Raw genomic sequence first — 27922 nt, forward strand, 5'->3', positions numbered from 1 at the left:
AGTGCTCTTTAGCTGTTTTTTTATTGAGTCCAGGTCACATGAAAGGGCTTTTTGCAATTGTCTTCTAATAAGTAGCTGGGGTTATTCTTAATGCCAAGTACAGTTCAGGTGGCTGCTGCTTCTTGGAAGTAGTACTGAAACTGAAAGTGGACTTGAAAATGCTGTAAACCATGACCTGCTGTCAAGGTGGAGCCCCATTCCCAGAAGACACGCTTACCCTACCTGACTGCAGCCTTGATCTATCCCCTAGCTACTTCCGTTAATACTCATGTTGACTGACACAGAATCATTTAGGTTGGAAAAGACCTTTAAGATCATTGAGTCCAACTGTCAATGATGCCCACTAATCCATGTCCTGAAGTGCCTTGTCTATGCGCTTTTTGAACACCTCAGTGATGGTGACTCAACCGCTTCCCTGGGCAGCCTGTTCCAATGCCTGACAACCCTTTCAGTAAGGAAATTTTTCTTAATATCCAACCTACACCTTCCCCTGCTGCAACTTGAGGCCATTTCCCCTCGTCCTATCTCCAGCCGCCTGACAGAAGAGACCAGCACCCACCTCACTACACCCTCCTTTCAGGTAGTTGTAGAGAGCGATGAGGTCTTCCCTCAGCCTTTTCTCCAGACTAAATAACCCCAGTTCCCTCAGCCGCTCCTCAGGAAGACTTGTGCTCCAGGCCCCTCACCAACTTTGTTGCCCTCATCAACCCTGCCTCTGCCAGCCCTCGTCCCCACCTTTCAAAAAGAGGGGGGCTTTCAGTCACCGACCAAACGTGCCCCAAACCCCGAGGAGCGAGTGTGTGGGTGTTAGTGCTGAGGAACGTGTCTCCCTCACGCCGGGCTGTGGCGGAGGAGGGGGGGGGGGGGGGCGGAGCGGAGAGCGGCGGGAGCGCGCTGAGGGAAACGCTCGCGCCCGCCCCGGCGGGGAGGGCGGGAAGGTCTCGCGCCCGCTCCCCCCCCCCCCCCCCGCGCGCCCTGCTGCCGCCGCGGCTGCCGCTGCTGCTGGTGAGGTAAAGACGCTTGCGTGGCGCCGTGACGCAGCCGTTGCCGCAGAAACGCCCCGCCCCTGCTCCCGCCGCCCCGGCCTCCCCCCCCCCTCCCTTTTCCCCCCTCCCCTCCCCGTCCCGGTGCGGCGCGGTTCAGCGGAGCGGCCGGGAGGCGTCTGTCACCTTCAGCGGGGCCGGCCCGGGCGGGAGGCAGGCGCGCGGCGGCGCCGCCATGGTGCTCATCAAGGAATAGTGAGTGCGGGGAGAGCTTCCCGGCCCTCCCCCCTTCACCCGACCGGTGTCCCGGTCATCCCCGTTCGCTCCCGGCGGCGCTCGTCCGGGCCTGGCGCGGTGACTAGCCGCGGGGTGGGGGGAGCCCGGCCTTGCCCTGCAGTGCGGCCGTCGTGGGGCCGCGGAGAGGGAGCGGGGGGGAGCGCTGTGTGAGGGCCGCGGTGCCGGTGGGGGCGGGAGTGAAGGTCACCGTGGCGGCGGGGAGCGGGGGGGACGCCCCGGGAGCCGGCGGCTGCCAGCGGCACCCTCCGCTTGGGCTAACCGGCGGCCACCGGCCTCCCGCTGTCCCCCTCCCTCTGTGGAACGACGCTGCGGCTCTCCGGTGCCCGGCCGGGCGGCTCGGGGAGCCCTACGGCGGGCGGCCCGGTTCGTGCCCCCCCCCCCCCCCGGTCTCCCCGGGCCCTTGTTCTCGCCGCCGGCTCCGCACTGGATGGGGGGAGGATGTTCCCGGTGGCCCCGGAGGGGGGGGACGGGACTGATGGCACCAAGGGCCTTGCCGGAGTCGGGGTCAATGCGCAGTGGTTTCGGGGGGGACGACGGCGACAGTGGCATCTTGTCCCCTTCTCGTTGTAAGAGAGCTTAAGTGGCGAGCCTGGTTTTGGTCCCCCTCCTCTCCTTTAGCCGTGTAATTTCGAGCTAGTGACTCCCAACAAGAGTGAATGTGCCAGAAATAAGGTAGCTCCAAAATATTTTTTGATGTGGAAACCTCACCTTGGAGTTCTTTGCTGTCCCTGAGGCTGCTGCGGTTGTCCTGCCCCATGATGGGAGAAAAGGGGTGGAAAACAGGCTGGACGATCTGTCATGAGTGTGTGTAACTATTAGTCATGTCGCTTTTCGTAGTCTTTCGTTCAGCTCCTTTATGCTTGCTAACGTGGTGTGCTCTTTTGGACTGGTGCACTTTGGCTAGGTGTCTTCGAGCTCTGCATACTACTGCACTTTCCTGAGTTCTTAAGGTTAACTTAAGTGCATTCCAAAGTTAAGTCCATTCTATCCTTTTAAACTTCTTTTGACTGATGGAAGAGACTTCTTATTCCTACCCCCCCAACCCCCCCCACCTTTGTAGAAGGTAGCTGTGATCCCAGTGATAAAGTGGGTTTTCAGGTCTTCTCTTAGACACGTTTACCTACATGACAGTGTCCTCTTTATAGCAGTTACTTTGCCAGATCATGGACCATGGTGTGGATTTAAATATTAAGACTATGTTGAGGGTTGTACTGATCCTTGTAGTTGTCTTTAAACTTGATTAACTTATTTTTTTTTCACCAATCCTTAAACTCTTGCTGTTTTTGTCCAACAATAGGGGTGTAGAATTTAAGAGACACCGTTCCTTCTGTAGTGTTAAACTGGATAGCAGACAGAAACCTGGGCTAAGTGCTTAGTTTCAGGTGCATGAAAAGATGATTAACTTCTTCGACGACATCTGTTCGGTTGATATTTTCCTATGAATTTGATTAATGTACTTTTCCTCTTATAGCACCTCGCTAGTTTATTTCTATTCACATTCATATATCTTTTTCATGCTTCTGCTTACAATCTCTTGCCCTGTACTGCAGTAAAGCTCGCTTGCCAGTGAGCTATGATACCTACAGGGCGTCTTGTAAAGATAGGAACATATGTACTTTGAATTTTCACATTTCTGAGACTCTGAAATGTTCATTTTGATGAGCATCGCTTCCAAAAGTCATTTTACTTGGTATTATAATTTACCTCACCAGATCAACATACCTACTGGTCTTTCATACTGCCTGTTTCAGAAACAAAACATGAAGTGTAAATGTTAAGACTAAAGGTTAAAAGAATTACTAAATTTGTTTCTTTTTACAGGCTTCCATTTCTATTTTTAGAAAGGACACCAAACTTTTAAAGTCTTATCATCAGCTATGTTGTCCTGTTTCTTTTCTTCCCTTCTTTGTGTCTTTATTAAGACATGTGTGGCTCTAAGGACAGTCAAGGTTGCTACTGTACTTTAGAAATGAGCATTTATTTTTGACTTCCTGGGATTCCCAACTACCTCTAACAGTTGCACGTTCCGAGCTGCATCACTGTATTGGTTCTGGTATAAATCTTCCTTGATGTCGTATGTGAAAGTTGCCCATTTTACATGCTATTTGAGATGTTTTTTGACTAAATCTCATGTTCTAGGAAGCAGTTGTTTAAGGCATATAGAAACTACTTGTTTTGGTGTGACCTGGATATTTGAAGTACTTTGCTATTATTGTTTGATTAGTTCTGGTTGCCCCAACACTGCATACAAGTACCTTACTGCCTACCTAGTGTCGGTGGTAAAAATATAAGTGCGCTGTAACTGCATGTCATCTAAGCAGATTATTCTTCCATCTCTGTGACCCCTTGTGATCCACCCTACTAAATCAAATGGGTATTGTTATGTGCTCCATAGGTATTTTAGGAGATGTTACAGAAATAGAGCAATATAACAAAAACCTGATGTCACATCTTTTATTGTCAGACAATCTGTATAATCTTTTCTGTACAGCTTCTTGTACTGATGGTTATGCAGGGATAGCTTTAACATTTTTATTTGATGTCCTATCAGTCTTTCAGACTTATCTTTCATTTCTACCCATCCATGCTACAGATAAGCTGCATGGGTTTTGTTCATTTGTTTGATTGTATTTTTTTTGGTTTCAGGGTTTGTACATGCTGGTTGAGGTCTTGCTTGCTCTCCTTATTTTGATTTAAACTGCATCGGAAGACCTTGAGAATCAGAGTGTAGAGACTCGCTTCCCTTTCCTGTGAAGTGATGATGACACTGACCTTCTCCGCAGCTGTACTTCCCTTTGCTGTCATTTGAAGCAGATTTTAATCTAGGAGGGATCTTAAATGTTCTTCATCATTTTCAAGCCTATGATGTGGCAGGCAACCATGTCGTATAATTTCTCCGAAGTTGATCAAGTTCTGTCGCAAAGTTAGGAGTCTTTGTTCTCACTGCTGCTCCTGCAAAGCTTTTGCTCTGGATCCTCTTGAGTAGTCTTCTCTCCTCCTTCTTTGTCACTTGACTACCTATAAGTGTTAGTCATCCCCTGCATTCTTGGTTTGCTGAGCTAAATGAATTGTAAACTGTTTAACTTCTTTGTGTTTATGTTTCTCTGTTCATGAACATTGAACTCAAGATAATACTCAGATCTAGTGTCTTCCAGTTTCCTAAACGGAATTTCATTAGCTTACATCAATCTTTTTACGCCAGGTTTTCCAAAGAAAAATACTTGAACTCCATTCCAAAGCCCTTGTTTCTTCTGTTTCTTGGTCTTTGGCCTTTTCTTATCATCCTACCCCTCTTTTCATTGTTACTGCAGTTTTATCCAGTTAACTAACCTAATGTCATGCTTGATGGCATGGTCTACCTGTTGAAATCCATTTTCTTTGTTTTGTTCTCCCTTATGTAATGAATGCCATACTGAATTGGACAAAAGGTCCTCTTCCATCTTGCCTTCTAGCAGGTATTTTTAGGAAACAATATATAAATGGTGATGATGGTTGTTCAGTATATCCTACCGGTAAGTGGCATACGGACTTCCATGAATTGATCAAATCCCATTTTAAAATTGCTTATACTTCTTGTGTTTGGCAAGGAATCCCATAACTTAAGTATGCATGATGTAAAGAAGTACACTTGATTGGTCTTAAATTTGTTGCCTAATGATTTTTATTCTTTCCTGAGTTGTTCTATTATAAGACATAGTAATTGTTCCTTCTCCATTCACTTTTTCACACCATTCATGACTCTCTAATGCACTACCATATCTTAAACCTTTAGCTGTTTTTTCTTCCAAGCTGAAAAGCCTAGTCTAACTACTTTCTTCTCTTTCCCATCTCCGATCATCTTTTTTAACTTCCTTCGCTTGTTCTGTATCATCTTTGAGATGAGGTGACCAGAACTATATGCAATATTCAAGATGTTGATGCATGAGAGATTATAGCGGCATAACTGTCTTTTTTTTGTGTGTGTGTGTTTGTGTATGTGTGGTGTTCCAGTTTCTGATGTTGTGTTTACTTTTGAACTGCTGCTGAGCTGATGTTTCCCGATGCTTTTCCCTAAGAACACAAGTATTTGTTGGTGATAGCTAATTTGGGGCTCGTTAACCCCATGTGTTTGGGAAAAACGAGTGCCTATAGTGCATTATTCTGCTTTTATTGACACTGAACTTCACCTGTAGTTCTCAGTAGCTCTTTCTGCAGTACTTTGCAGCCAGCATAAAGTGTTGCTGTCAGAAGTAATCTTGCATAATCTGTAAACTTTTGCCACTCTTACAGTTTGTTCTTGTGGTGTCTTGCTGGTAACATTCCTCTAGTGTAAAAAAAAAAAAAAGATTTTCACCAGTATTGCTTTTTAAAAATCAGTTTTTTAATAAAGAGGACTTTTTCCTCATCCCATTATATCCTAATTTCTTTGAGACTAATTCCCAAAGAATTGGGAATTCTTCCACCCATGGTAGCCATATCCATTTCATATCTGTATCTTGCTTTGGTTCCTTGTTTCAACATCATCCTTACTGAAAGCAGAAGTCAAATACAAATCTAGTTTTGGAGATAGATATAATATTTTTAAAGACCTTAACATGCATGCATTTTTATCAGCTTTCAATTTAGTTTTATTCTTGTCTTTTTCAAAAAAATCTCAGTGTGACTTCTGGCAGTTTTTGCTCTGTAGTCCAGCCAGTTAATTCTAAGAGGCATTCAGGAAACCACAATGAGAAAAAAGGTGACTCATGTACAGAAATGGCAACACCTTCCTTTGCAGTCAGCTCTGAGAAAGCCTTCTGTATAGCTCTCTAGTGTTGTTTCCTACTGGATAGGACATAGAAGCAAATTGTGCAATGGCTTGTGACTATCACAGACCTCTGCAAAATTGTTGAAGCACATAGCAACACTCTACAACAACTTGACGAGAAATAAGATGTGACTGTTGAAAAGATGTAGTGAGAAGGAACATGGAAGTGTTTTGATGCTGTGTAGATTTGTAGGCTGGTAAGGTATTACCAGTAAGGGTCAATGAGAATTATAGTTTTAGTACAGGATTGCAATTATGCTCTATCATGTATTGATTCTCTTTGAGGCTATTATATAAATACTCTTGGGACTAAAGAGTAAGCCCTAGAGATGCTAGCACTAGGTGGATGCTGGAATACTGGAGGGAGAGGAGAGCTGTGTAGCAATTGCAGTGAGGAATGTGTCCTGTAAATTTTGCAGCTGTGGAGATATTTGTTAACTTTCTGTTTCTGTATTCCCTTTTCAGCCGCGTTATCCTGCCTGTGTCTGTGGAGGAGGTAAGTCCTTTTCTTCTTGCTTCCTTTCTTTAGGACTGTAAATAAACTTGTGATCAAAGCAGTTTGTATGAACAAAAACTGGAAATGCAAGAGAAGGATATAGCTGTCTTCGAGACCCCTGTGAGCTGTTACTCATTCACCATCATTTTGACCAAATAATTGAATTTCTTTAAGCCTGAGGGTACTGATTATCTCTCCTATAAAGTACTTTCAGATATGTTGATTACAAATCTTGACTTGTCAGGCTGTTCTGAAGTGCAGTTTCCTTTTGATTAATACTATTGTTCTTTTTTCTATTTTTTTAACATGAAGAGGAAGCTTTAGTACAAATTCAAATTACCCTTTAAACTGTGTTTTGCTGGAACTGTTTTGTTTTAAACTCTTAGACAAAGATCAACAATTTCTTCTGATTTGTGAGGCTGGTATAGCAAAAGAAACATTGTGTGTATCTTTCCTAGGACTCTTTAAGACCTGCCTTCTCTAGCTCTTACAGAAAGAAAACTTTCTTTTTCTTTAGGTAAAGCTCTCATTGAGAGAAGAAATCTAGTTTATAACAGACATGGTGATTTTGATCACCAGACTGGCCATGGCATAGCTGTGCAGAGTCTGTGGCCGATTCCCTGCTGTTTTCTCCGAGAGCCGCAACTTGCCTTTCCTCCCTTCTGCATTGAACACCACTCTTGCAGAGAATCTAACCATGTAAATGTTTTCAATTTTTTAATGTTCATGCTAGCAAGGTAGATGAGAAATTGAAATGACTGGGTCACTGAGTCTATAGCACTTCTGTAGTAGATTTCTTCTTCCCATTTTTTTTTTCTTGTGATCCTTGGCTGTAAGCCTTTGGTTTGTGAGCTCTGGTCAAGGGCTTGTTCTAACTCTTAGCAAGAGCTGCGATAATAGCACTCTTATTCTTTTTTCTTTCCCCTGAATATAGCAGCTACTGTGGCATAGACAGTGGTGAGCTGGATCATGGCAGCACTGTTTTAAGCATATCCCTTTTATAACTCTCTACTCTTTTGACAGAACACAGTTTAGAACTTGATATAGTGTGTTCCTGCAGCCATGAGGCTGGCTAGTAAAAGAAAAGCAACGTCTAAGCTGAGTTCCTTGTTCCTGTGGATGAGTCTGCTGTGACAGGCATCACATGCTGACCAAAAGCCTAGACCTCTGATCAGAAAGTGGGTTTAGGTCTATCTTCTATGCTGGTGCAAGAATGAGGCTGTTAATGCCCAAAGTCTGTCTGTTGCTTACTCCTTACCTGTAGCTTATATGCTTTCTGCATGAATCTGTTTCAAGTAGTTTTAACAGAAGTCTAACTAAAGTATTAGAGTAGGTATGTTTGGATCTTTTATTGTGCCTGAGTGCTACTTGTATGGGGACGTCCTTGACAAAGAAAGGACTAACATGGTAAGCTTTATCAAGTAAGCAAAGGATGCAAACCTACAAGTTAGAGAAAGCTCTGGGTAAATGGTAAGACACTCCAGAGCTCAATAAACAGAAGACCTTAGTCTGAATAGCAGGAGCCCTGTCTCATAGTGTTATGCCTCCTAGGTATCAAGCCATGTAAAGGGAAAGTCAAAGCATCAGTATACAGATTGTTTCTTTGAGGGGGTTAGACTGGATGGAACCCAGGACAGGGTTTTTCTCAGTTCTCTGATACTGGGATTAACCTTCATCCAGTTAAAGCGAGTCCCTCACTATGCTCTTTTCCTTCCCTGGCTGGCTGTTCAGTGCTGGGCATGTTTGAGCCTTGTGTGTAGGCTGCCTGTGTGGAAAATTGAGGTTTCGGGCGGTATGTAAATCTGTCGGTCTCTAGCAACTTCCTCGTCTGAGGATGCCCTGGGGTCATCTCTTTCAGAAGGTGTATTCCTCTCCTCTGGATCGGAGGAGTTCCAGGGAGTTGAGTAATCTGCTGAAAAGTCGATAAAGTAAAGAGCAAATAAACATTAGAAGAGAAGGAATGAAGATACTAGAGAGAACACCTTAATGTGCTTGGATTGTGGATAGACCGCCAACTTGACCAAGCTTAATTTCTCCCCAGACTTGCATATTGTCACCATGTCCCCTGAGTGATGCCCCTTTTGAAGGTCTGGTCGTTCTCATGTGACAGGCCAGATTTCAGGAACCCTAAGTGGAAAGAGTTCTAAAGTTTGCTTAGCTTTGCATATGTACTTATATGATATGGTAGTTTTAAAGGTATGCTTAAGAAGAAAGGCTATTTCCAGTATTAACTCAAAGGATGACTACTGCTTTGGGTTTGTGTATTGCTTCATCCCCCTTCCTGTGTGGAAAGATGCTGACAGATCTGTGCATCATTTGGTCACTACACTGCTGTCAGTACTACAAAACAGCTGTTAAACTTCATTGCTTTCAAGGGTTTCCTTATGCACAAAACCCTTAAATAGGGCTCTGGAGACTTGTTGTGGCTCTTGACTGTGTAGCTGCTCATTAAGCATCTCTGGCTAGCAAGAGGACTTCTAATTTCACTTTAATAAGAACAATTTTTGCTCAAAAGACTTAAGAGTTCATGCCTTCATGCAAATTGTTGCCAAAAGTCTGATGCCAATGTGTAAGATAGGGAATGAAATTAATTATGACTTTGAGGCATTGTAGTAGGGCTGAGGGAGTCTTCTGTGTCATTCTGTGATATGCCAGGGATTCTGTATTCAGTCCCCTTACACCTGGCAGGCAGAGCTTAACCAATAGTAAGGAATTCAAGAGAACGCTAGTGATCAGGAAGGCACTGGGGACATGTGACTTAATGAATAGAGATCAATGCTGAATAGTTAGCCAAGTAACTGCTAAGATGGGAACAAAACAGTGGAAGAGAAGCCGTGGTGATGACTAAAACTTGAAGGCTGGGATGTAGGAGTTAGACTGTAGCAGACTGTCTTCTACTAGGAAACCCTGCCAAAATGTGGTCCTGCTTAAGTGCAGGCTCCAGGCTGCACTCCTGTGTTGTTTTATACATTGTCGCACTGCAGGGAGCAAAAAGAAAAAAAACTTGTTGTATCTTAGGTGCTAACCTTTACTCTTGTACTCTGACCAACATCGCGTTGCACAGTGCCAACTTTGAGAATGTGGACTTGAGCGGCTGTGTGGGTGTCTTGCCAGCTGCCACTTTGAAATGCTGGTATGGATTAGAGCTGTGTGTACACATTCTGTGCTGCCTCTTTGTTTGTCTCACATGGGAAGGAGCTTGCCAAACACAAAGAACTCTTATTTATTAATTGTGTTCAAAGCGGCTTTCAGGAAAATAACTGTTCTTGAAGATGGCTGCATTGAGATCAGGCCTTCTGAAAGAAATTTGGTGTAATGAAGATATACTGTCAGCTGTATAAGAGGTGTTGTGACACAGATCAAGAGGGTGACTTCTTGCAGAAGAGAATAAGGTTTTTTGGAGCTCTCGGGTCTGCAAGGGTGGGTCTCTCTGACACTTTGGGCTTCATGGAGCCAGAATCTGTTTTTCTGTTAACTTTTGCAGGCAGATGCTGTAGGATTTGTTCGTTGGGACAGTTTTATTTGGGCCTTTTTTATCAATGTGATTAAAGGATCAGAAATAACAGGGGAGATTAAATGGTGAAGATGCCAAACCAAAGGGCTTATCGTCTTAGTGTCTGAACTTTGACCCACGTATTTAAAAGGGAGAAGGAATGAATGAGAGACTGTTACTAAGAGGAATTAGTTTGTGCCCCTGGAGACGTGTCCTGAGACTTGCTGCAAAGCAGTCAAAGCCATTCAGTCCTCCCCTCTAATGCTGTAGTTGCCAAACTCATGATAAGTTCTCTTCTCTATGCGTGTACGTGTGGCTCTTACTCTACTAAATCAACTTGCTTCTAAGATTTCGCAACTCTCATGTTTTGCTCTTCTGGAGGGAGGTGAGTATTTTGTTTTGTATGGGTCATCTGTAGGGAGTCATAAGGAAAGCAATGTAGTGTGTGAAATGTCAGAAGGCAGAGAGTTGTATTGCAGCCCAAAATCCAGACTGAAACCCAATCTGCTGGTGACAGTGCAGGAACTGTCCAGCCAAATGAGGGGTGCTTGTATAACCTGGGCCAGTACCTTCTGGAGAGATCCAGCAGAGCTGTTGCTCTTAGCTTGAAAGTGGTCTGGTATGCTTTTTGCCCTGCCCCAGATTAACTGGGGCCAGGACATCTAGCCTTATTACTTTGGCTTACCATCTACTACTCTTCCAATAGGAATAAATGTTTTCTTGGTCTTCGTTAGCACCAGGTGGTACAAAACACCATAGAGCTTGGGTATTGTTTTTATTTTGGATGCTCTCAACAGAATTTAACCACTGTAGAAATCTTCCTTCATTGCTGAAGATGTACCAGCCCAGTGAAGTATTTCTGGGTTGTCAGCTGAGAGCAGTATTCCACTTTTCCAGCCTGGGTTTCAGTGTAGGGAGTGGTAAGCGCTATTCCTGATTCTGATGCACAGTGCTATGCTGGGGAAAAGGAGGAAGGCCTAAACAGTGTTCCATTGCTTTGTAGTTATTTTTTGGAGTGTTTTGGGGTTTTGACTTTTTTTAATCATTGCACTTCTGTTGCCTAACACTTTGTGGATTACCCTTTCAGGCTGCCTCTCTCTACTGCCTTTGGCAACAGTTGCTGTTTTGCTTGCTTTCTATTCTGAAAACTTAACTCTGTTAAGCTTGAACACTTCCTTTAAGCTTTAGCTTCTTCATCCTCAAACCTTGTCTGCTCATCTAACTTTGCCTCAAAGAGACCTGCGTGAATTTTCTTCATTTGATCATGTTTCTTTTGAGCTCTGCATCCCCTTTTTTAGCTACCAGAGGCAAGAGTGTATTAGTGGTTACATCTTTTGCAGAGAAGAATGTTCTCTTTTGCTTGTATTCTTGATTTTTTTCCTCTGCTGTTCCCTGTGAAACATTTGGGCATGCTTGTTATGAAAGAGATTGTATAGTATCAAGTAGTTTGAGTGATTTCCTGGGAAATAATGCTGCCAAGTAAGTGTCTGTAAGTGACTGAAAAATTATCTTAATGTAAGAATTTTACTGTTTGTTGATATTCTGTACTCTCTCTGTTAGTGGTTTAATGCTCGTGGCTAAGAGGAAGTGTGACAGAAAAAAACCCAACCCAAGACGAAGATAGTAGGAAAAATGATAGGGGGACCAGTGACAGCATGGATCAACTGGTCATCTGGTACACTAGTTGTTTCAGTTATTTCATTAGATAAAGTTTTCAGAATGGATTTATTTATGTGGAGGTAAAACATCATTTGGGGTTGGATAAAGATAGTTGAGAAGAAAGAAAAGGCTTGGTTGTAGACGACCTGACAGAACAGAGTTTTGAAGTAGGTTCAGGAGGGAAAGGGGTGTTCACTGATGAGAAACAACCCAATCTGATCATAGTGTCAATTTTGGCAAGAGAGGTTTAAGCATCTTAGTACGTTAGCAGGCCTTGTCATAAAGGCCAAAAAGGATAATTTCAGTATATTCAGCCTTAAGAGGTAGCAGCATTTCACTGGAAAGCCCACTGGTGCAAATACCCTCTTTACTTCAAGTTTCTTATTTAGTTGTCTTGAACTGCACTAGGGGGATGCTCATCTTTGACTCTGATGGGCTCCTAAGCTGTGCACATCTAACAAGTATGTTTCTCAGAGCACTTAAATTAGGTCGTGCAAGTACCCTTTATCTTCCGTCTCCCTTCTGCAGTTCTTCACTCCCTTCCCTCCTACCCTCAACTTCGTAAAAAACCTTCATGTGAAGTTCTTTGGGACTCTTTCGGATAAAGTACTGTATGCTTATTAATTTAGGACAGCAGTGCATTATTCTTCATTAGACCTGAGTAATTGGGATACCTGTGGGCCAAAAAGAGTGGAAAAACAATGGATTTTGCTACAGTATGCCTGAGGTCATTGGCGTTTTCTTTAAATGTTGCCCTGATGCTCCTTTAATCTGTTTTACTTTCTCCTGAATTTGTGTTGGTTTGGAGCTCAAGATTTAAGGGTTAAAGGTAGCTATCCTATTGGCAGTGCTTTCCTCCTAACTACCACTCAAGCTTTCTATATCAAAATGAAATTAAAAGAGCTGCTTATCTGGACACACAAGTGGATGTCCTTTTCTCTGCCTTCTCCCCAGATAATAAATTTATCCATGGCTGCTTCTGGTAAAGTTATTACTTCTGCTAAATTATAGCTATCATAATAATATGTCTTTAACTTCTTTAGTATCAAGTGGGACAGCTGTATTCTGTGGCAGAAGCCAGTAAAAATGAAACTGGTGGAGGAGAAGGAGTGGAGGTCCTGGTAAACGAACCCTACGAAAGAGATGGAGAGCGTGGGCAGTACACACACAAGATCTACCACTTACAGAGGTATGTGAAACATTTTATTCCCGGAGTTGGGGAGGTTTCTCGGCCAAGAGGAACTGGAGGAAGATGCAATAGGGTTGCAGTGACTGTGTAAATCACAGATTATGTAAAGGCTGAAAGACATGGATGTAAGACAGGAGTGTAACAGCAGCTGGCACATGGTACAGCTGGAAGTGAGCATCACTGGTACACCTATCCACTCCTGTAAGCGTGGCTGTTGTCCCAAGAAAATCTGGCTCTGAGCTTTTCAAAGCACATATGATCCTGTTACCCGGTATTTTCATACTTCATTTTGGCTAAAGAGCAAAATGCCTCCTAGATTTCAACCTGTTTTCAGCGTCCCTTTTTTTTCCCCTTCTTTTTTTCTTTCCTTTCATTATGTAAAGAAGGTTCAGATTAACCTGTCCAATTCAGCAGTCTCTGGAAATCGTCGTACTAGGGGTGGGGAGGACCCCACCAATTTCACCGTGCACATGTGCAAGTCTCTAGTATCTGCCTTTCAGGTGATGTTCTGCCTGTCTCAGAGTGGGCCATAGCTCTCATTACATGGAGTTCTTATCGATGCCTTTCTTCCTATTTTCAAATTCTGCAGCAAAGTGCCAACGTTTGTGAGAATGCTGGCTCCTGAAGGAGCTCTGAATATACATGAAAAAGCATGGAATGCCTATCCCTACTGCAGAACTGGTGAGTGCGTGTGGAAGGACTGTGGATTGCTGACTTTTTGGTTTCTTGGGGGCGGGGGGAAGGGTAGGAGGGGATAAGGAAGGAGGCAACCAGTAAGGAAGCTGTTTCAGCTCTTAAATCTTAGATTTTTGTTCTCTAAGCTCTTTCTGTGGTCAGAAAAGCAAAATGCAGTGCTGTGGAGTTTAAAAAAATGCCCTTGTCTGATGTACTGCTAATGAATGACAGTGGAAAAGAACAGACCAAGAAACGGATGTTAATCCTACTAAAGGAACAGATGTGTAACGCTAGTGAAATGAATGTAAGAGGGATGATTTTATGTACTCAAGCGCTGCATAGACTGGTGGGGAAAAAAAAATGTAAAATGCAAGAGGGGAACATGAAAGATTTTGGTTGCCTCTTGCTTAGTGCAGTTTGATGGGAGCAAGTGTTATGCAGTAGGTATTTGCTCAGTTGCAGGATCTGAGGTTAGTGAAGGTTGAACAGGTAATGCTACAGTTGCTTCTGGGTTGGGGGCTTGACACAGATATCCAAATCTCATCCAACAAGCATAAAGTGAATCCATTTGTCAAGTCTGGGGTAAGGCTCTGGAAGCTATGCAAAGTGGTGAAATAACGTCAAACTCATTTTCTGCATTTACTCACTGAAGTTATCAGCCACAATGTTTAACCACTACCGTTCTTCTGGTCTTTGTTGCTGTAGGAACTACAAATTTGACTTTGCCTCCAAACTTATGTAGTATTTTGGCTGTTTTATGCTGTTTGTATCTTCGAAGGATACATTTTCTGCTATTTGGTAGTGGTACAGTTACTATGGGAACTGTAAACTTAAAAATTCCAACTGTTCTTGAAACTCAATACAGAAAAATTTATTTTTCAGCAATTTACTTAAGGGAATTTTAAATGAAGTGTTTTAAAAGAAGAAAAAAGCTTTGCAGTAGGGGAGGATAACATTACTTCAGTACGTGAAATTACATTCAGCACTCTAGTGAAATGGGTATTTCAAATACAAAATTCAGATACTGTCATCAGCTGCAGAATAAGTTTTCAATGTGTCACATAATTCAAGATGCTGAAATGGTTATTTACAACCTATCTTTCTCATTTTTATGCAGTTTTCTTGCTGCATATTACTTAAATTAGCTAGTAAATGTCTAGTTTATTTCCATGTTAAGTACACTGAACTGGTTTAAATGCAGACAGTTCTTTCATTAATTCTTTAGATTGTGGAAACAGATCTAAGTTGACTCCAGTAGTTTTTGTTAGACATAATGCCTAGCTATATCCTCCTCCTCGTCTTTTTCTTCTCTACCAATTTCTGAAACAAAGGTATGGAGTTAGCTTGTTTTGTCACTCTTAGCTGCTTATCCTTCAGTTACACACTGCTAAATTCTACTTAAGTGGAAAAAATGTGATACTAAAATCAAGTACAAGACTTTCCAACACAGTTGAAGAAATTTCAGATTTTGGTATGCTAGAAATGATAACATAACAAAAAAAAAAATCCTCAACTGTAATAAACACCAATATAATATGAGATAGAAAGTGGTTTGTTGTGGGGGTTGGAGCAGAAGGCAGTTTTTATGCGGAGGCTGACAAATCTGTTTAGAGAATCTGCCAGCCTGACATGAATCAAGAAAAGCTCAGAAAAGTTGCTGAAACCTTCTTTTGTTAGTATTGGGTGGCAGAGAAAAACCCATGTGTGTAGTGCAGACTGGCTTGTGCATAATCATTCTACTTTGGGACATACTCAGGTATTTTGGTCATGCATGAGAACACTTGGATGGCCTCATGTGAATCTTTGTGCAACATAAAAAGCCATGCTGGCTTACACCAAGTAAGCCCTCTCACTAGAATTTGAAATTTAAGAGCCAGGGACATAGTAACAACTAAACCTGGTTTCACTCTTTAGGAGTTAGTGGTACTTCTGCTTGTGCCCTCCTGTACCAAGGTGATATTGGCGTGCTGCTCTCTGCAGCACTGCTTACTTGCACATCAGCTACTACATAGAGCCTTTTAAATTTGAATAAAGCAGTACTTTTAGTTAATTGTGCCTCATGGTATTTTTTTGATTATATGAGATCATCCTTCTTACATTTCCCTATATCTCCTCTGAAAAGCTCAATTATTACTTTAATATGCATATTATATACAAAGTAGTACTGCAGATTGAGGGAATTTAAATGCCTAGCTTATACCTTTCTGCAATTCTGCATACTTATTTGTGCTGTAATATGTTGGTTTTATGTACTTTGAATTGAAGCCTTGCTTTGCTCCTTTGAGAGTATGAACTGTAAATGAGATTGCTCTTGTATGCATTTACAACTTCTACAGTAAAAATGAAGTGAGGATTGCCTAATAGTTATAACTGTGGGCTGGTGCTAGGGAGAACAATGTTCTTGGTTCTTTTCTGCAGTCTGACTTAATGCTGCTTAAATGTTTTTAGAAAAGCAATTTGATGTGCATTCCACTCTTCTGAGTGTCAGCATGGCCTGTGGCCAAATGTCAAGAAATTGAGAAGTTGTAACTGCAACTGAAATGTGTAGGAGTTGATGCTGTAACACCTCAAGTGCGCCTCAAGCTGAGCATCTAAGTTTTAATGGACATTTCTAAAGAGATTAATTTGTTTGCTTTACAAATGAGGAGTCTTCCCCACAGAGAAGAAACTAGGAAGGTGAAGGAACCTGTTTTAAGGCAGCTGCATAGTCATGGTGTATAGTCATTGGAAGGTGGGAAGGCTCTGGTTTATAATTACTGCTGGTTTATTCAGCATTTTGTTTGGACTAGCAGGAAAAAAACTCCTTCTTGCAGAAATAATGAAATGTTCTTTGAGATGAAGTTCAGCCTTTTAAAAATTAGCCTCAGCTCTGCTTGCTTGTTCTCTCCCTCCACCCCAACATGTCAGTCTAAATAATTAGCCTTCTGTAAATTGCTGTAAAAAGCAATTTTCAAATTGTTAGGGGTTTAGAACAGTCCAAAGCCCAGCAGTAGGCAATTAGGGTAGCTGGATGTGCATGATAGGTGATATGGGATGGTACTGTCTACAGGATGTTGGCTTGGAAACTCACAAACTGTAATAGTACCTTTAAAACAAAATGCCTTATTAGTAAAGCCCTCACGGTAAACTTCAGAACAAACCAACAAAGTTCAACTGTAGCTTCAAACATCCTTATTTTTGAGTAGAATTGCTAACATACTCTTGATGGCTCAGGTAGAACAGATGCTGACTGTTACAGGATCTTTAATTGCTTTTCTGTCTTGAATAATTGAGTCTTACTACCCAGGGAGTTTAGTTACCATGAGCAGTAGAGATGCAGAGGGTCTGGTTACTGTGGGCAGGAGCAATGAGGTCTGCACTGGCCTGAAATCCAGCATGTGTTTGCTTCAGAACTATGGAGAGGTTTCTTATCTGCAAGCTGAGAAAGGATTGGTAAAATGCTGTCAGCTGAACATACTTATTCCATCTTCTCATCCAGCTGGCTGGAGTCCAGAGAGCAGAAGTGGCAGTACATAATTAATAGCTGCTCCTCTGCATTTCTCCAAGTCTGGGAATTTCCAGAGGAGAAGGGGGTGAAGTCAGCTGTTTTTTGTTGACTTCTAGGGTTTTTTCCTCAGTAGTATCAGCAGCCCCCTGGGAAGCTGAAGTTGTCCTTGTTTTGCTGATAGTGGGAGGAGGGCGATGGTTGCTGTACATTCTTTTTTCACTAAAGTACTGTATCTCTTTCTTTTCATGTGTTGATTTCTTGGACCAGTTATTACAGTAAGTATGGTTTTTACTGATGATCTATGGAAGCATGTGTAATGTCTGAAATGAAGCATTCTGGGTATAAGCAGCTCTTTAGCCTGAGCTAAAGGCACTTTAGCCTTTGTAATCATAAGATCATGTGGATTAAACCCCCTTACCAACTGTGGCATATCCACACACACTTTGCAACTAGGGATAGAGATCTTTCTTTACTGCAACAATGCTCAGCTTTGCAAATGGGAATGTACCATTGCCTAGATAAACTGATTAAAAGAAAGTTAGCTCATACCATTATGTCCCTTTGAGTAATCTGTCTTCTGAATTTGATATTTCCTTTTTACATGCTGAGTGTTGTACTGGCTTGTGCTTTTGTTTCTACTCCCTTGAGGGAGGATAGGGTTACCTTTGGAAGTCCTTTTCTACTCACTGTAATAATGAGAAATGGAAAGTTTTTTGCTTACTTGGCAGTACTGTGCTTCTTGTCCCTTCCCTTTCAAGTGTCAAAAGTTCTCAAAACATCAGTTTAATATTGTTCTTCATTTGAAGAGTTGCATCCAAATATGTACTCAGTGCTAGATCAATAATCTCTTTGAAAAGACAATTTCTGCCTGGTTAACTTATGTTACTCCTTCTAAACTCTAAATAGAGTGGCAGATATTGTCCTTTAAAGAAAAAGCTATTTATAAACTCTAAATGTTTCATTAAAACAATGGAATTTGTTTTTTCAGTGAACAACTTGTGGTTTATTTATAATTCTTTGAGTTGACTTTCCTAATGCTTATCTAGCTAATAAGAAGACAAGTTGTATATCCAAAGAATAATAAGAAGCTTTATTTTGATGACAGAATGAGTATATGAAGGATGACTTCCTGATCAAAATTGAAACCTGGCATAAATCAGATCTTGGAACACAAGAGAATGTAAGTACTTGTGTCGTGGATTTTATTCATCACTTTAATGTCACAATGCTGCTTTCCATGCTAGATTAGAGAATTGCTTTGTGAAACTGTCTATTTGCTGTGTTTCTGGATTTGAAATGCTTATTGCACTAGCAAGGCAGAGACTCTCTCCTGTTGGCTTCTCATATATGCTCAATAAAATTGTCCCCCTAAACACCTGTTCTGTGTGAGCACCTTTACTTCTTTAGAAGGTCTGGTATTGTGTGTTCTCTCTGTACATGGAAGGGGAACACTGGGTGTCTGCATCTCCATCTGTTTTTTACAAACTTAGAATGGGAGTGTTCTGTAGTTGAATCAGTTGCATTAGTCTTGTACTTTCACTGCAGGTTCATAAACTGGAGCCAGATGTATGGAAGAATGTAGAAGCTATTTATATAGACATTGCTGATCGGAGTCAAGTACTTCCCAAGGTATGGTAGGTGGGTAAGAGCTCCCTAGTGTGGGAGGCCTTGTGCTAGAAGAGGGATAATGTACAAACTGTATTCCCAGGGATAGTTGCAGGTAACAGGAAAAATGAGAGGATTGAAAGAGGAGGAAAGGCATTCCTTAAAAGTGCTTAAGCAAGCTAGAGGAAGAGCTCTTTTTTAAAAGCTATGTCAATACTGTCTGTAAAATGTGTTGCTTAGCCTTACAGTGCATGTAACAGTGTGCGTATATGTAGTTCTACAGCACTGCAGCTGATTATAATGCTTGAATAGCAAGAAATGATACTGCCCTTTCCATACAGGATCTTACTTAAACTGCCTCCTCTTTGAAACTGACCCATGCCTTCACAAGCATATCTTGAAATCAAGTAGCTAATACTTTGTTCTAAGAATCACTACAGTTGATGTAGTTTCAGTTACAGTTTCTAGTAAGAAACTAAGCAATGTTTCTGCACTGTACTGGAAAAAACCCCAAATGTATAAAAATGGAATGTTGTTTGAGTTTCCCCACTTAGTATTTCTGATACCATTCAAATATGGCTAATTTACCTGCTCTCAAACTTGTCCTTGGGTATTAAACTAGAAGTAGTACTTATTTTAGCTTTTCTTTCCAGTAAAGATGAATTGCTAGAACACGAGTAGCATCTGATTCTGATAGGTTAGACAGGTACTAAGCTGTATCTGCAAATACAAACAACTCTGAATTAAATGCTGTCAGAGAGCAAGGAAAATTCACCTGGAGCAGAAGACTCCCAAAGAAGATGCTACCAACTGATCACTTTTAGCACTAAACTGATGATGATTTGAGTTTGTTTTCGTTTTAATTGAATTGGGGGTAGAAGTAGAGCACACACCCCAGTCTTAATCCAAGATGCAGGAGGGAAATGCTGCAAATTATTTCCTGTGTAATAGGGGGCAAAACTGATGCCTCTTTCTTTTTGGTGGTACTGTGACTCTGACTGTACTTGTCTTCTGTAGTGTGCAATATGTGAGCATCATACTGATACAGTGCTGTGAAAAATACTAGATATGGCAGCTCCAGAGAGCAAAGCTGTTTTCTGCAGCAGCAGTGTTTAGCTCCCAAAGAACGAGTGGTTACAGGAAACCTATCCTGGGGGTTTACAGATCTTCTGATAGTCTTACCCCAAAGGAGTCCTTACAAAGGTCACATCAGTTTGTTACCACTTCTTCACATAGGTCTAGGACACAGCACAGGGGGGAGAAATATGTTTCCTTGAAGAGTGCCTGACCTAATGTTGAAGTCTGAAAACAGTAGCTCTTGAGAAGGCAGTTAGAGGTTAGTCTTTGCCCACCAGAAAAATAAATCCTTTGTGACAGTGAGCAGCTGGGTAACAGTAGGATAATTTGTGTTTAATCTTGTGTGTCTGTCCAATAGGATTACAAGGCAGAAGAAGATCCAGCAAAATTTAAATCTGTCAAGACCGGACGTGGACCTCTGGGTCCCAACTGGAAGGTATGTATTGCACAAATTCAGGAACTATATCAGCTTGCGTGACTGAAGTATAGATACTGGGGTTTGGAGCCAAAGACACTTACGTAAAACACTGGATTCGCTTCTGTAGAAGGAAACGCAGAACTCAGCTGGTGATCTGTTCTGAAGTTAAAGGAAATGGAAGAGTTTGGTAGACATAGATAGAATGAGTTCCAAGTACTCACCAGAGCTGTCTGGTGTTCAGCCCAAGGGTTCAGCCAAGAGAACTGAAGGATGAAATAGCTGAGCTATGAGCAGCAGTGTTTAACCTTTCACTTAAATCCTTGGAATCTGAAGACTCTAGAACTGCAAATATGATACCAGTCTTTAAAATGGACCCTGAGTGGGATCTGGGGTGTGCAAATCTTAGGTCTAGCAGGCAAATTTAGTAGAAGCTGAGGTTGATATGATTCATTTGGGAAGAGTGGATATGGCGCCTGTAAAAGGAAGTAGGAAAGTCTGCCTTACAAACCTTGTGGAGTTTTCTTTAAGGCTTGATAATTTTGTGGATGAGTCGGATGATGTAATCTATTTCCAAAATGTTTTAGATAGGGACTTTGTCAAAAGACTTTTAAGGAAGCTAAGTAGCCATGACGTAACAGTGAAGATACTGAAAGACATAAATTTAATGGAAGAAAAATGGAGAACAGAGGAGAGGAAGGAATGGTCCATCCTCAAAATGGAGGGAAGGCCACCTGTGGAGGAAGCTAGAGTCTGTTTTCATCATGTGCTTTAAAAGCCTGGAAAAGGGGTGAGCAAAGATGTGACAAAACTTGTTGATAAAAGGCAAGGTGTAATGGTGCAAGGTGTTTGTGAGGAATTGTGGAAAGACTTCACAGTTACAACTGAAGGAGCTGCTTTCCTGGAGACATTTGATCTGCGTCCTGATGTGAATATCTTTGTGTCTTTGCAGAAGGAGCTGGGGAAACAGACAGATTGTCCATACATGTGTGCTTACAAACTGGTAACAGTCAAATTCAAGTGGTGGGGTCTGCAAAATAAAGTTGAGAACTTTATACAGAAGGTAAGTGAGCTCTTTGATAGGGAAAGATGTGGAAATGAGACACGTTTCATCTGCCATCTGCTTTAGCACCTCAGCTTCTTTTAATAGCGTATGCTGCCTGGAGATATTAAGTCCAGTCATGTCACCTCAGGCAATACAGTCAAGGCCTCTGCCTGATATACTGCAATCAAAGTTGGATTCAATTTGCTGCTAATCCAAGGGCAGGGCTGGCTGATCTGTGAATTGGCTATTGAACCATTTTCACTCTAATGTATAAAAGTAAACTAGCTGTTTTGTGTTGTTTAATAGATCAGCCTGAGAATTGCGGTCATTTGGTAGTTGATTTGTGAATGATGGGATGATGCATGTATGCTAGGGTTATTTTGGTCAAGGGCAAGACATGTTTTTGTGGGGAGATAGCTACAGCTTCAGTTAGCTGATCCTAATCAGCTGAGGATCTTTCTGGCAAGTCGTAGAGCTCTAGTCATGTTGTCCTCTCCTAGTCTGATGCTTGAAAAACCTGTGTTAAAAAATAAGCAGATGGTGGGAAATTTTATTAACTTAAAACATGAGTCATCGGTATCCCGAAAAGAGCTTTTTCTGTGGCAGAGTTCATAACCCCTGAACTGCAGCAGGATGCTAGACCTGAAATCAGTACGTGCAATTTTCCAGGCAATGCCATGTTCATAAAATGCCTATAACTTCAGATCATGGAGACTTCTCAGTGGTTAATATTGATAAACTACAGTGCTGCTTCTGCAAAACCAATTCTCTGGTGAAAGAGAACTCTAGGGGGGAATGACCATGCTGCTGCAGGATTTCAAATACCTGTAACAAAAGCCCTGAACAAAGCAGTGTCTTGAATCCCTTTCTCTTTATGACTGTCTCTTCAGCTACACATTTGCGTCAAAGTAGTCGAGCTGCTTTTGATGAGAGCAAGTTATCAGATGTGAAATCATAATTGGTAAAACTGAAGTGTCCTTCCTTAATGAGAACTTTCCAAGAGGCATTGTATACCCCGTCTTATACAGTGATTTTGTCTAGCTTATCTCCTATAAAATGGAAATAAATTGCTCCTAACTTGAAGCAGCTTGTGCACATTAGTTACCTCTACTGAAAAACTGTGGAAAACAAGTTTAGGCTTTTTTTAGGTCACTGCAAAAGAAAAAAGCAAGATGGGTGCATGTCAACCCTTTACACTTGCTAACCTCCAGTTTTTAGCAAGTCAAGGGTTGTTTTAAAAATACTTTTATTCTGTTTCTCCTTTTTTCTGCACCTTCAGGCAAACTATCGTGCTCTAAGTAAACGCAACCTGGAGCATTTTATTCAGTCAGAACAATATTGTCAAATCAAAGGAAATTACTAAAGCATTCACTAATTCTTTCAATGCACTGTGCAGGCTGCTGTCTAGGCTTGGAAAAAAAATATTCATTTCTCTGGGGATTCAAGGCTCTAGATATTCTGTTAGAAGAATAAAAATTAGCTAGCTCCAGTTTCCAATTGTGGCAGCTATATAGAAGGGTGGGCGAGGGAGCTGGTTCTTCAGTGTACACATCTCTGAAAATTGTTATGATCCAGTTAGATCCATATTAATTGCCCTATGAGTAAGCTCGCTTGTATGTTTTATTCCTCCTCCTTTTGCAGCAAGAAAAGCGTCTCTTCACAAACTTCCATCGGCAGCTCTTTTGCTGGCTTGATAAGTGGGTTGATCTGACTATGGAGGACATTCGTAGGATGGAGGATGAGACCAAGAGACAGCTGGATGAGGTCAGTGGAAAAGCAGGGCAGGTGTAGGTTATGCGAGGAACTGTTTTCTATCCAGTACAGTAGAGAGAGGAAAGACTGCTGCATTGTCGTAGTGTTGTGCGTATTGTCCTCCTGCTATTTAGGTCATGCTGCTTGTGGTTTGAATGATTGGCTATGACTCTGTGGTGCTGGCATCTCCTCCTAATCATTATGGACTTCTCCTTCTGTTTGTCGTTGAGCCAATAAATGTATTGAACCACAGGTAATGAGGGTATGAGTGGCAATGATTCATTTACTGCTTTAATATCTTCTATTAGCTTTTACCTGAAGCTGAATTTTTGTCCTCGTTAGTTACCAAAAACCAGTTCAGTAGAAGGATTTTTACCTCTTAAGTATTATAAGCAGGTAGTGGGGATATGTAACAGGGTTCTTACTGTGAGAAACACAAATTTGGTAATAATGAGTATATTGTTCTATGATTTGTGTCCTGCACTGCACCCTTCTCTTCCTTCATGCCTCAGGATATTTCATTATAGTTTCTTGTATACTCTGCCCTTTGGATAATGGTTCCAGATCTCTAGCAGACCTGCAGCTTAACCAAAAATGGTGCCTGCATGTGCATATTCACAAACACTGATTTGGGATGCTCAGGTGTAATCAGTGTCTTGCATAAAGGAGGTAGCTTAATGTGTTCCATACCAATAAATTTTGAGATAACGTCATGTGAGAATCAGTACTTGAATAGTGTTTCCTTTTTCAGATGAGAGAAAAAGATCCACTGAAAGGAATGACGGCTGCAGATGACTAACATGACCTCTTCCTTGTGCACTGTAGGTATCAAAACTCTATTGCTCTATTTAGGAGAAAAAATACATTTGGGTAAGAAATTATCTTGTTCATAGCTTCTGGCAGGCAAATCTGTGGTATTAATTGTTTTTAGAGTGAACCTGTTTCACTGACAGGCTGACAAGTGAGTTCACTGTCTTGTTTCAGAACTATTCTAAAGAAATGTCTGAGTGAAAAGTCTTAAGAAAAATGTGTTAGAACATTTTGTAGACTTTACGGCTATTCTTATTTCTGCAATGCATGTGTTACTTTCCATGACTTGCAGAGAAACTTTTGTCAGTCCTGAAAGAACAGGTTGGACCTGCAAATACTTAGAATGCATTTGGAAATTGAAAATTCCTTGCAAATATGACTGGAATATATTTCTCACGTTGTTTGTTAACAGTATTTACTAATGGGACAAGGTCTGGAGCAACACTTGCACATTGCAGGAGAAGCAGCAATGACAATTTTTAAGCTGTTGACTTGTTTTTCATCTCTTTCACTATGAGTATGCTAACTTGGCAGAGGAGGGACTATCATACTGGACAGCATATATGAATTTGCCTTTGTTGGCCAAATCCCTAGGCTGTATTCTAGACAGCATGCTGGATGATAACGTGTAAGCAGTGCTGAGAATGTTGAACCTTATTCTGTTAAATTGTGTAATCAGTTTGGGGTTTGGTTTTGGTGAATTTTTCTTACACACTGTACAAAAATGTGGTATAGTATTAAGGAAGTAAGAAGGCAAGGAGAAAGAAGAGATTGTCCATTAATGTAGAGAAGTCCAAGTTACTAGCCACAACTTTTCTAGGGCAGTAAAATGCCATCCTAGCTATCCTTGGAAAGAATGGGGTGGGGCAGAACCACAGCCTTCTCAAGGACTGTTTACCTCTGCTTGTCCTCTGTTACCTGCTGGTTGTTTGGTGGTAAGTGGGGAACATAAGGTGAGGGAGTGTCTGAAGAGGGGTATCTTCTGATATATTTTAATTCTTTAATGCAACTTAAACCTTTTTAGTTTCCTCTTCATTCACTTTTACTCTAGTTTTGAAAAGAAATGAGTTGGTGGTCTTCTCAATTGTAGCCTCTGGACTTGTTAGATTGTTTAAATTGCAATTTCTGTTTGTCATTCTTAGGCTGTGTTGGAAATTCTGCTCTGGATTAGTGCTGAAATGTAATGATGCAGTGGTGTGTTGCCATTGTCTGCACTGGTGACAGTGTCTCTCACATTTGTGTTCTGAAGGTTCAGTCTGACGCTTCTTTTGGCACACTGCTCTTCCAAAGTCATTCTAAAATGTTTTCCTGTTGTCTCTTTATTTTAGTTTGCAAGACAGTCGTCAGGAAGGCCCGGGGAATCCACACTCTTGACTGACGGACCATCTCTGGATCAAGCCTTTCTATATCCAATCGGCAGGCGATTTTAAATCTCCCATAGCTAATTCTAGATGCCCCTTAATATTGTGAGCAAATAGACCGTCTGGTACTAAGCACTCCAATGTTAGCACGTATACAAAGGAGGTAGCTCCTTGGAGACGTGTGACTTAGAGATCGCTGTATTTACGACTCCTCCCTCCTTTTTTTTTTCATTGTGTTCAGACCAATTTCCATGTGGCCCTGTTTGATTTCCAAGTGGCATTTTTAGCTAAAATAGTCTTGTGATGTGGTGACTTAGAATTTTTTTTCTTTCTTTTTTTTTTTTTCCAAGTGGGATAAACTGCCACCTTTGTTCCTGCCCAGTCCTTCACCATTCTTTGAATGTCTATTTGGAGAGGGAAACTGTCAGTATTTTAGAGTGCAAAACTATTCCACAAAATTCTATGCTCTGACCCTTGCTCCCAGGGTAAGAAATTTAATGGCATGTAATCTGAATACATAATCATGAGTAGCCAGATATAGTTCTTGGTCTGCGATGAATCGTGATATGTGGCTTCTGCACAGCATTACTTCGTTTTGTCTTAGTATACATGAATTAAAGACTGCACAGAAGCTGCATTCAGTGTCCCCACACTAGGGCCTTCAGCACATAACTGTTGAGTTTCAATTTAGTGGTACATGGTCCCTTTGGCCCATGTAGCTATGTTGTCCTTCAGCTGTGTGTGTCAGTCTTACAAAACCATTATGAAAAGTTGCTTGACATATGTTGCAACTTCCTGGTTCTTTATTTACTAAGACTTCCCATAACTTACAAAGCTAAAATTATTTTGACTAATAATAATGTGATTCTCCCTGGACAAATTGGGATGTAGCAAAAGCTGGTGTACAAGTAAAGTCTTGGTATCTGATTACCTCCAGGTGCCTGGGTCGGTGGTTCTGCTCAGCAATAATATTCTTCCCATTGCAAGACTGACTAAAATATCTCCTTTCATGCTATAAAAAAGCAACTTATAAAAAACTGCAGTTGTTTTCTAGGATATCTGTCAGTTACAGATCACAAAGGATACTGTTAAACAATGTAAAGAGCTCTGGTTATTTAATGAACTCAAATACTTACTGTAACTGTCCTTATGTTGGTATCAGCTTTAGACAATCAAATAAGCAGAACAGAATCAAACAATTGCTGCTTTATTAAATACATATGAGAAAAAAACCAATTTCTTTGCTTATGCCTAAGGCCCAATGTTTGATTTTTCTTTTTTTTTTTCCTAGTAGTAATCACTTTATTTTCCACTTCTGTGTTTGGCGGCACTAACTCAAAATACTGAATGCCAAACACAGTCGTGGGTGTATCGCCACTTTTGAGGAGTCTTCTTGGCATTCTGTAACACATCCGACTCCTTCAGCCCTTCACATTCGTGCAAGCAGGAGATCCTGAAATGATCCCATGCCACGCTGAACAAGCATGTGCTGGGATCTGAACTGTTTTCAGTGCGAGGGAAGATGAGGCGTGCTCTGGAGGAAGAGGATGGCGTTTGGTTTCTGGGGAGGGGGCAGTTTATCCCTTTATTTTTAGTTTGTTATTTTGCCTTACTCATGTCTAAGTGCAATAAGCTCTGAATTGTACCAGTAACTCTGGCAGGCTCTTCTCAGTGACCTCAGACGGTTTTGTGGGGTGGGGGTGGGGTTTGAGGGATTTTTAGCAATCTCACCAGGCAGAAGTAAATCAAATTTATTGTAAAATAGGTGAAGAAACTAAATTTTAATCTGTGAGGCTATTTGGGACCAGGATGTTTCGTGGCATCTTCTGTAGCTGTTCCAAGAAGTATTCTAGGAGTGTAGGCCCCAGTTACAGTTCTTTCAGTTTAAAGTATTTTTAACTTGAGAATTTATGCACTGACTTCTGTTCACATGTTTGTTGGTTACGTTTTGAGGGATTCTTACACTTGAGGGCAACCTGAGAATACACATAGCACTCTTGTTCTTTCAGTTTGTGTTATCCAAGAGGCTTTCTGTCCGATGACACTAATCGCTATGGAAGCAGATTGTAACATTCCACCATGCAATCCTTTTTTGATCCTCTGATTTCAGAGTAAGAGCTTTTACACAAAGCTTTCCTGATTAGTGGAAAAACTGGGGGAAAAAAACCCCTGCAGGAACTCCAGCCTGAATACTTCCCCCCCCCCTCCCTGCCCCCTGCTTTCTTTCCTCCCAATTTAATCCAAAGTGAAAGCATCCCTCAGCCTTGGGATAGACAAACCCTATAAAGATCTTTGAGTCTCGACGCTTGGTTCCTGCTAGCGAGCATAGCGAAGATCACGCAGCATAACCGTGCTGTGTCTCTCGTGGGCTTTGGCAAGAACCCCTCAACCTGCCGGCTGCCGGAGGGGTTATGGCTGGGCTGTTTGTCTGTTCTAGGGCGACGGTTGTGCCGTGACCCTCTCTCCCCCCGACGCTGGGTGGGTTCGGGGGTCCCGGGGCAGACACCTCGCCGCTGCCTGGGTCGGGCCGGCTTGCTGGCGGGGTCGCTTGCCCCGCACCCCCGCTCTGCACCTCGCTGGGTTCATCCCACTGGGCCTCCCCGACAACGTTCTGATGGGTTCATCGTGCTCTTTCCTTTGGCAACACACACTTTGTAGAATGGGTTAGGTTATCTCGTTGTTTCTTTAAATGTGAGTTTGTGCCTTTTTTGTCTCCTAAATCTTCCAATACAGGCATATTGGAAACGAAATCTAATAAAATACTAGACAGAGCTTTACGCCTCCGCCTCCTT

At 41.8% G+C, this 27922-nt stretch overlaps 1 protein-coding gene across 1 annotated transcript; it reads left to right on the forward strand.

Moving 5' to 3' along the window:
- The first annotated feature begins 1083 nt into the window (after window positions 1-1083).
- Window positions 1084-27902, forward strand: PITPNA (phosphatidylinositol transfer protein alpha). The gene is made up of 11 exons (XM_069791287.1): window positions 1084-1238; window positions 6532-6562; window positions 12758-12903; window positions 13493-13592; window positions 18171-18245; window positions 18611-18694; window positions 20106-20183; window positions 21115-21225; window positions 22849-22971; window positions 23711-23780; window positions 25098-27902. The coding sequence occupies exons 1-10, from the start codon at window positions 1219-1221 to the stop codon at window positions 23756-23758; spliced, it is 816 nt and encodes a 271-aa protein (XP_069647388.1). The 5' UTR covers window positions 1084-1218; the 3' UTR covers window positions 23759-23780; window positions 25098-27902.
- Window positions 27903-27922: the final 20 nt, after the last annotated feature.

This window comes from Haliaeetus albicilla, chromosome 9, assembly GCF_947461875.1.
Source record: "Haliaeetus albicilla chromosome 9, bHalAlb1.1, whole genome shotgun sequence".
NCBI lineage: Eukaryota > Metazoa > Chordata > Aves > Accipitriformes > Accipitridae > Haliaeetus > Haliaeetus albicilla.

Excerpts from the sequence above, each read along its gene's own strand:
- PITPNA (XM_069791287.1), top strand. The coding sequence starts at position 1,219 with ATGGTGCTCATCAAGGAATA. Across the intron at positions 13,593-18,170 it reads ACTGCAGAACTGGTGAGTGC|AATGAGTATATGAAGGATGA; the intron begins GTGTGGAAGGAC and ends TTTTGATGACAG. Across the intron at positions 18,246-18,610 it reads ATCTTGGAACACAAGAGAAT|GTTCATAAACTGGAGCCAGA; the intron begins GTAAGTACTTGT and ends CTTTCACTGCAG.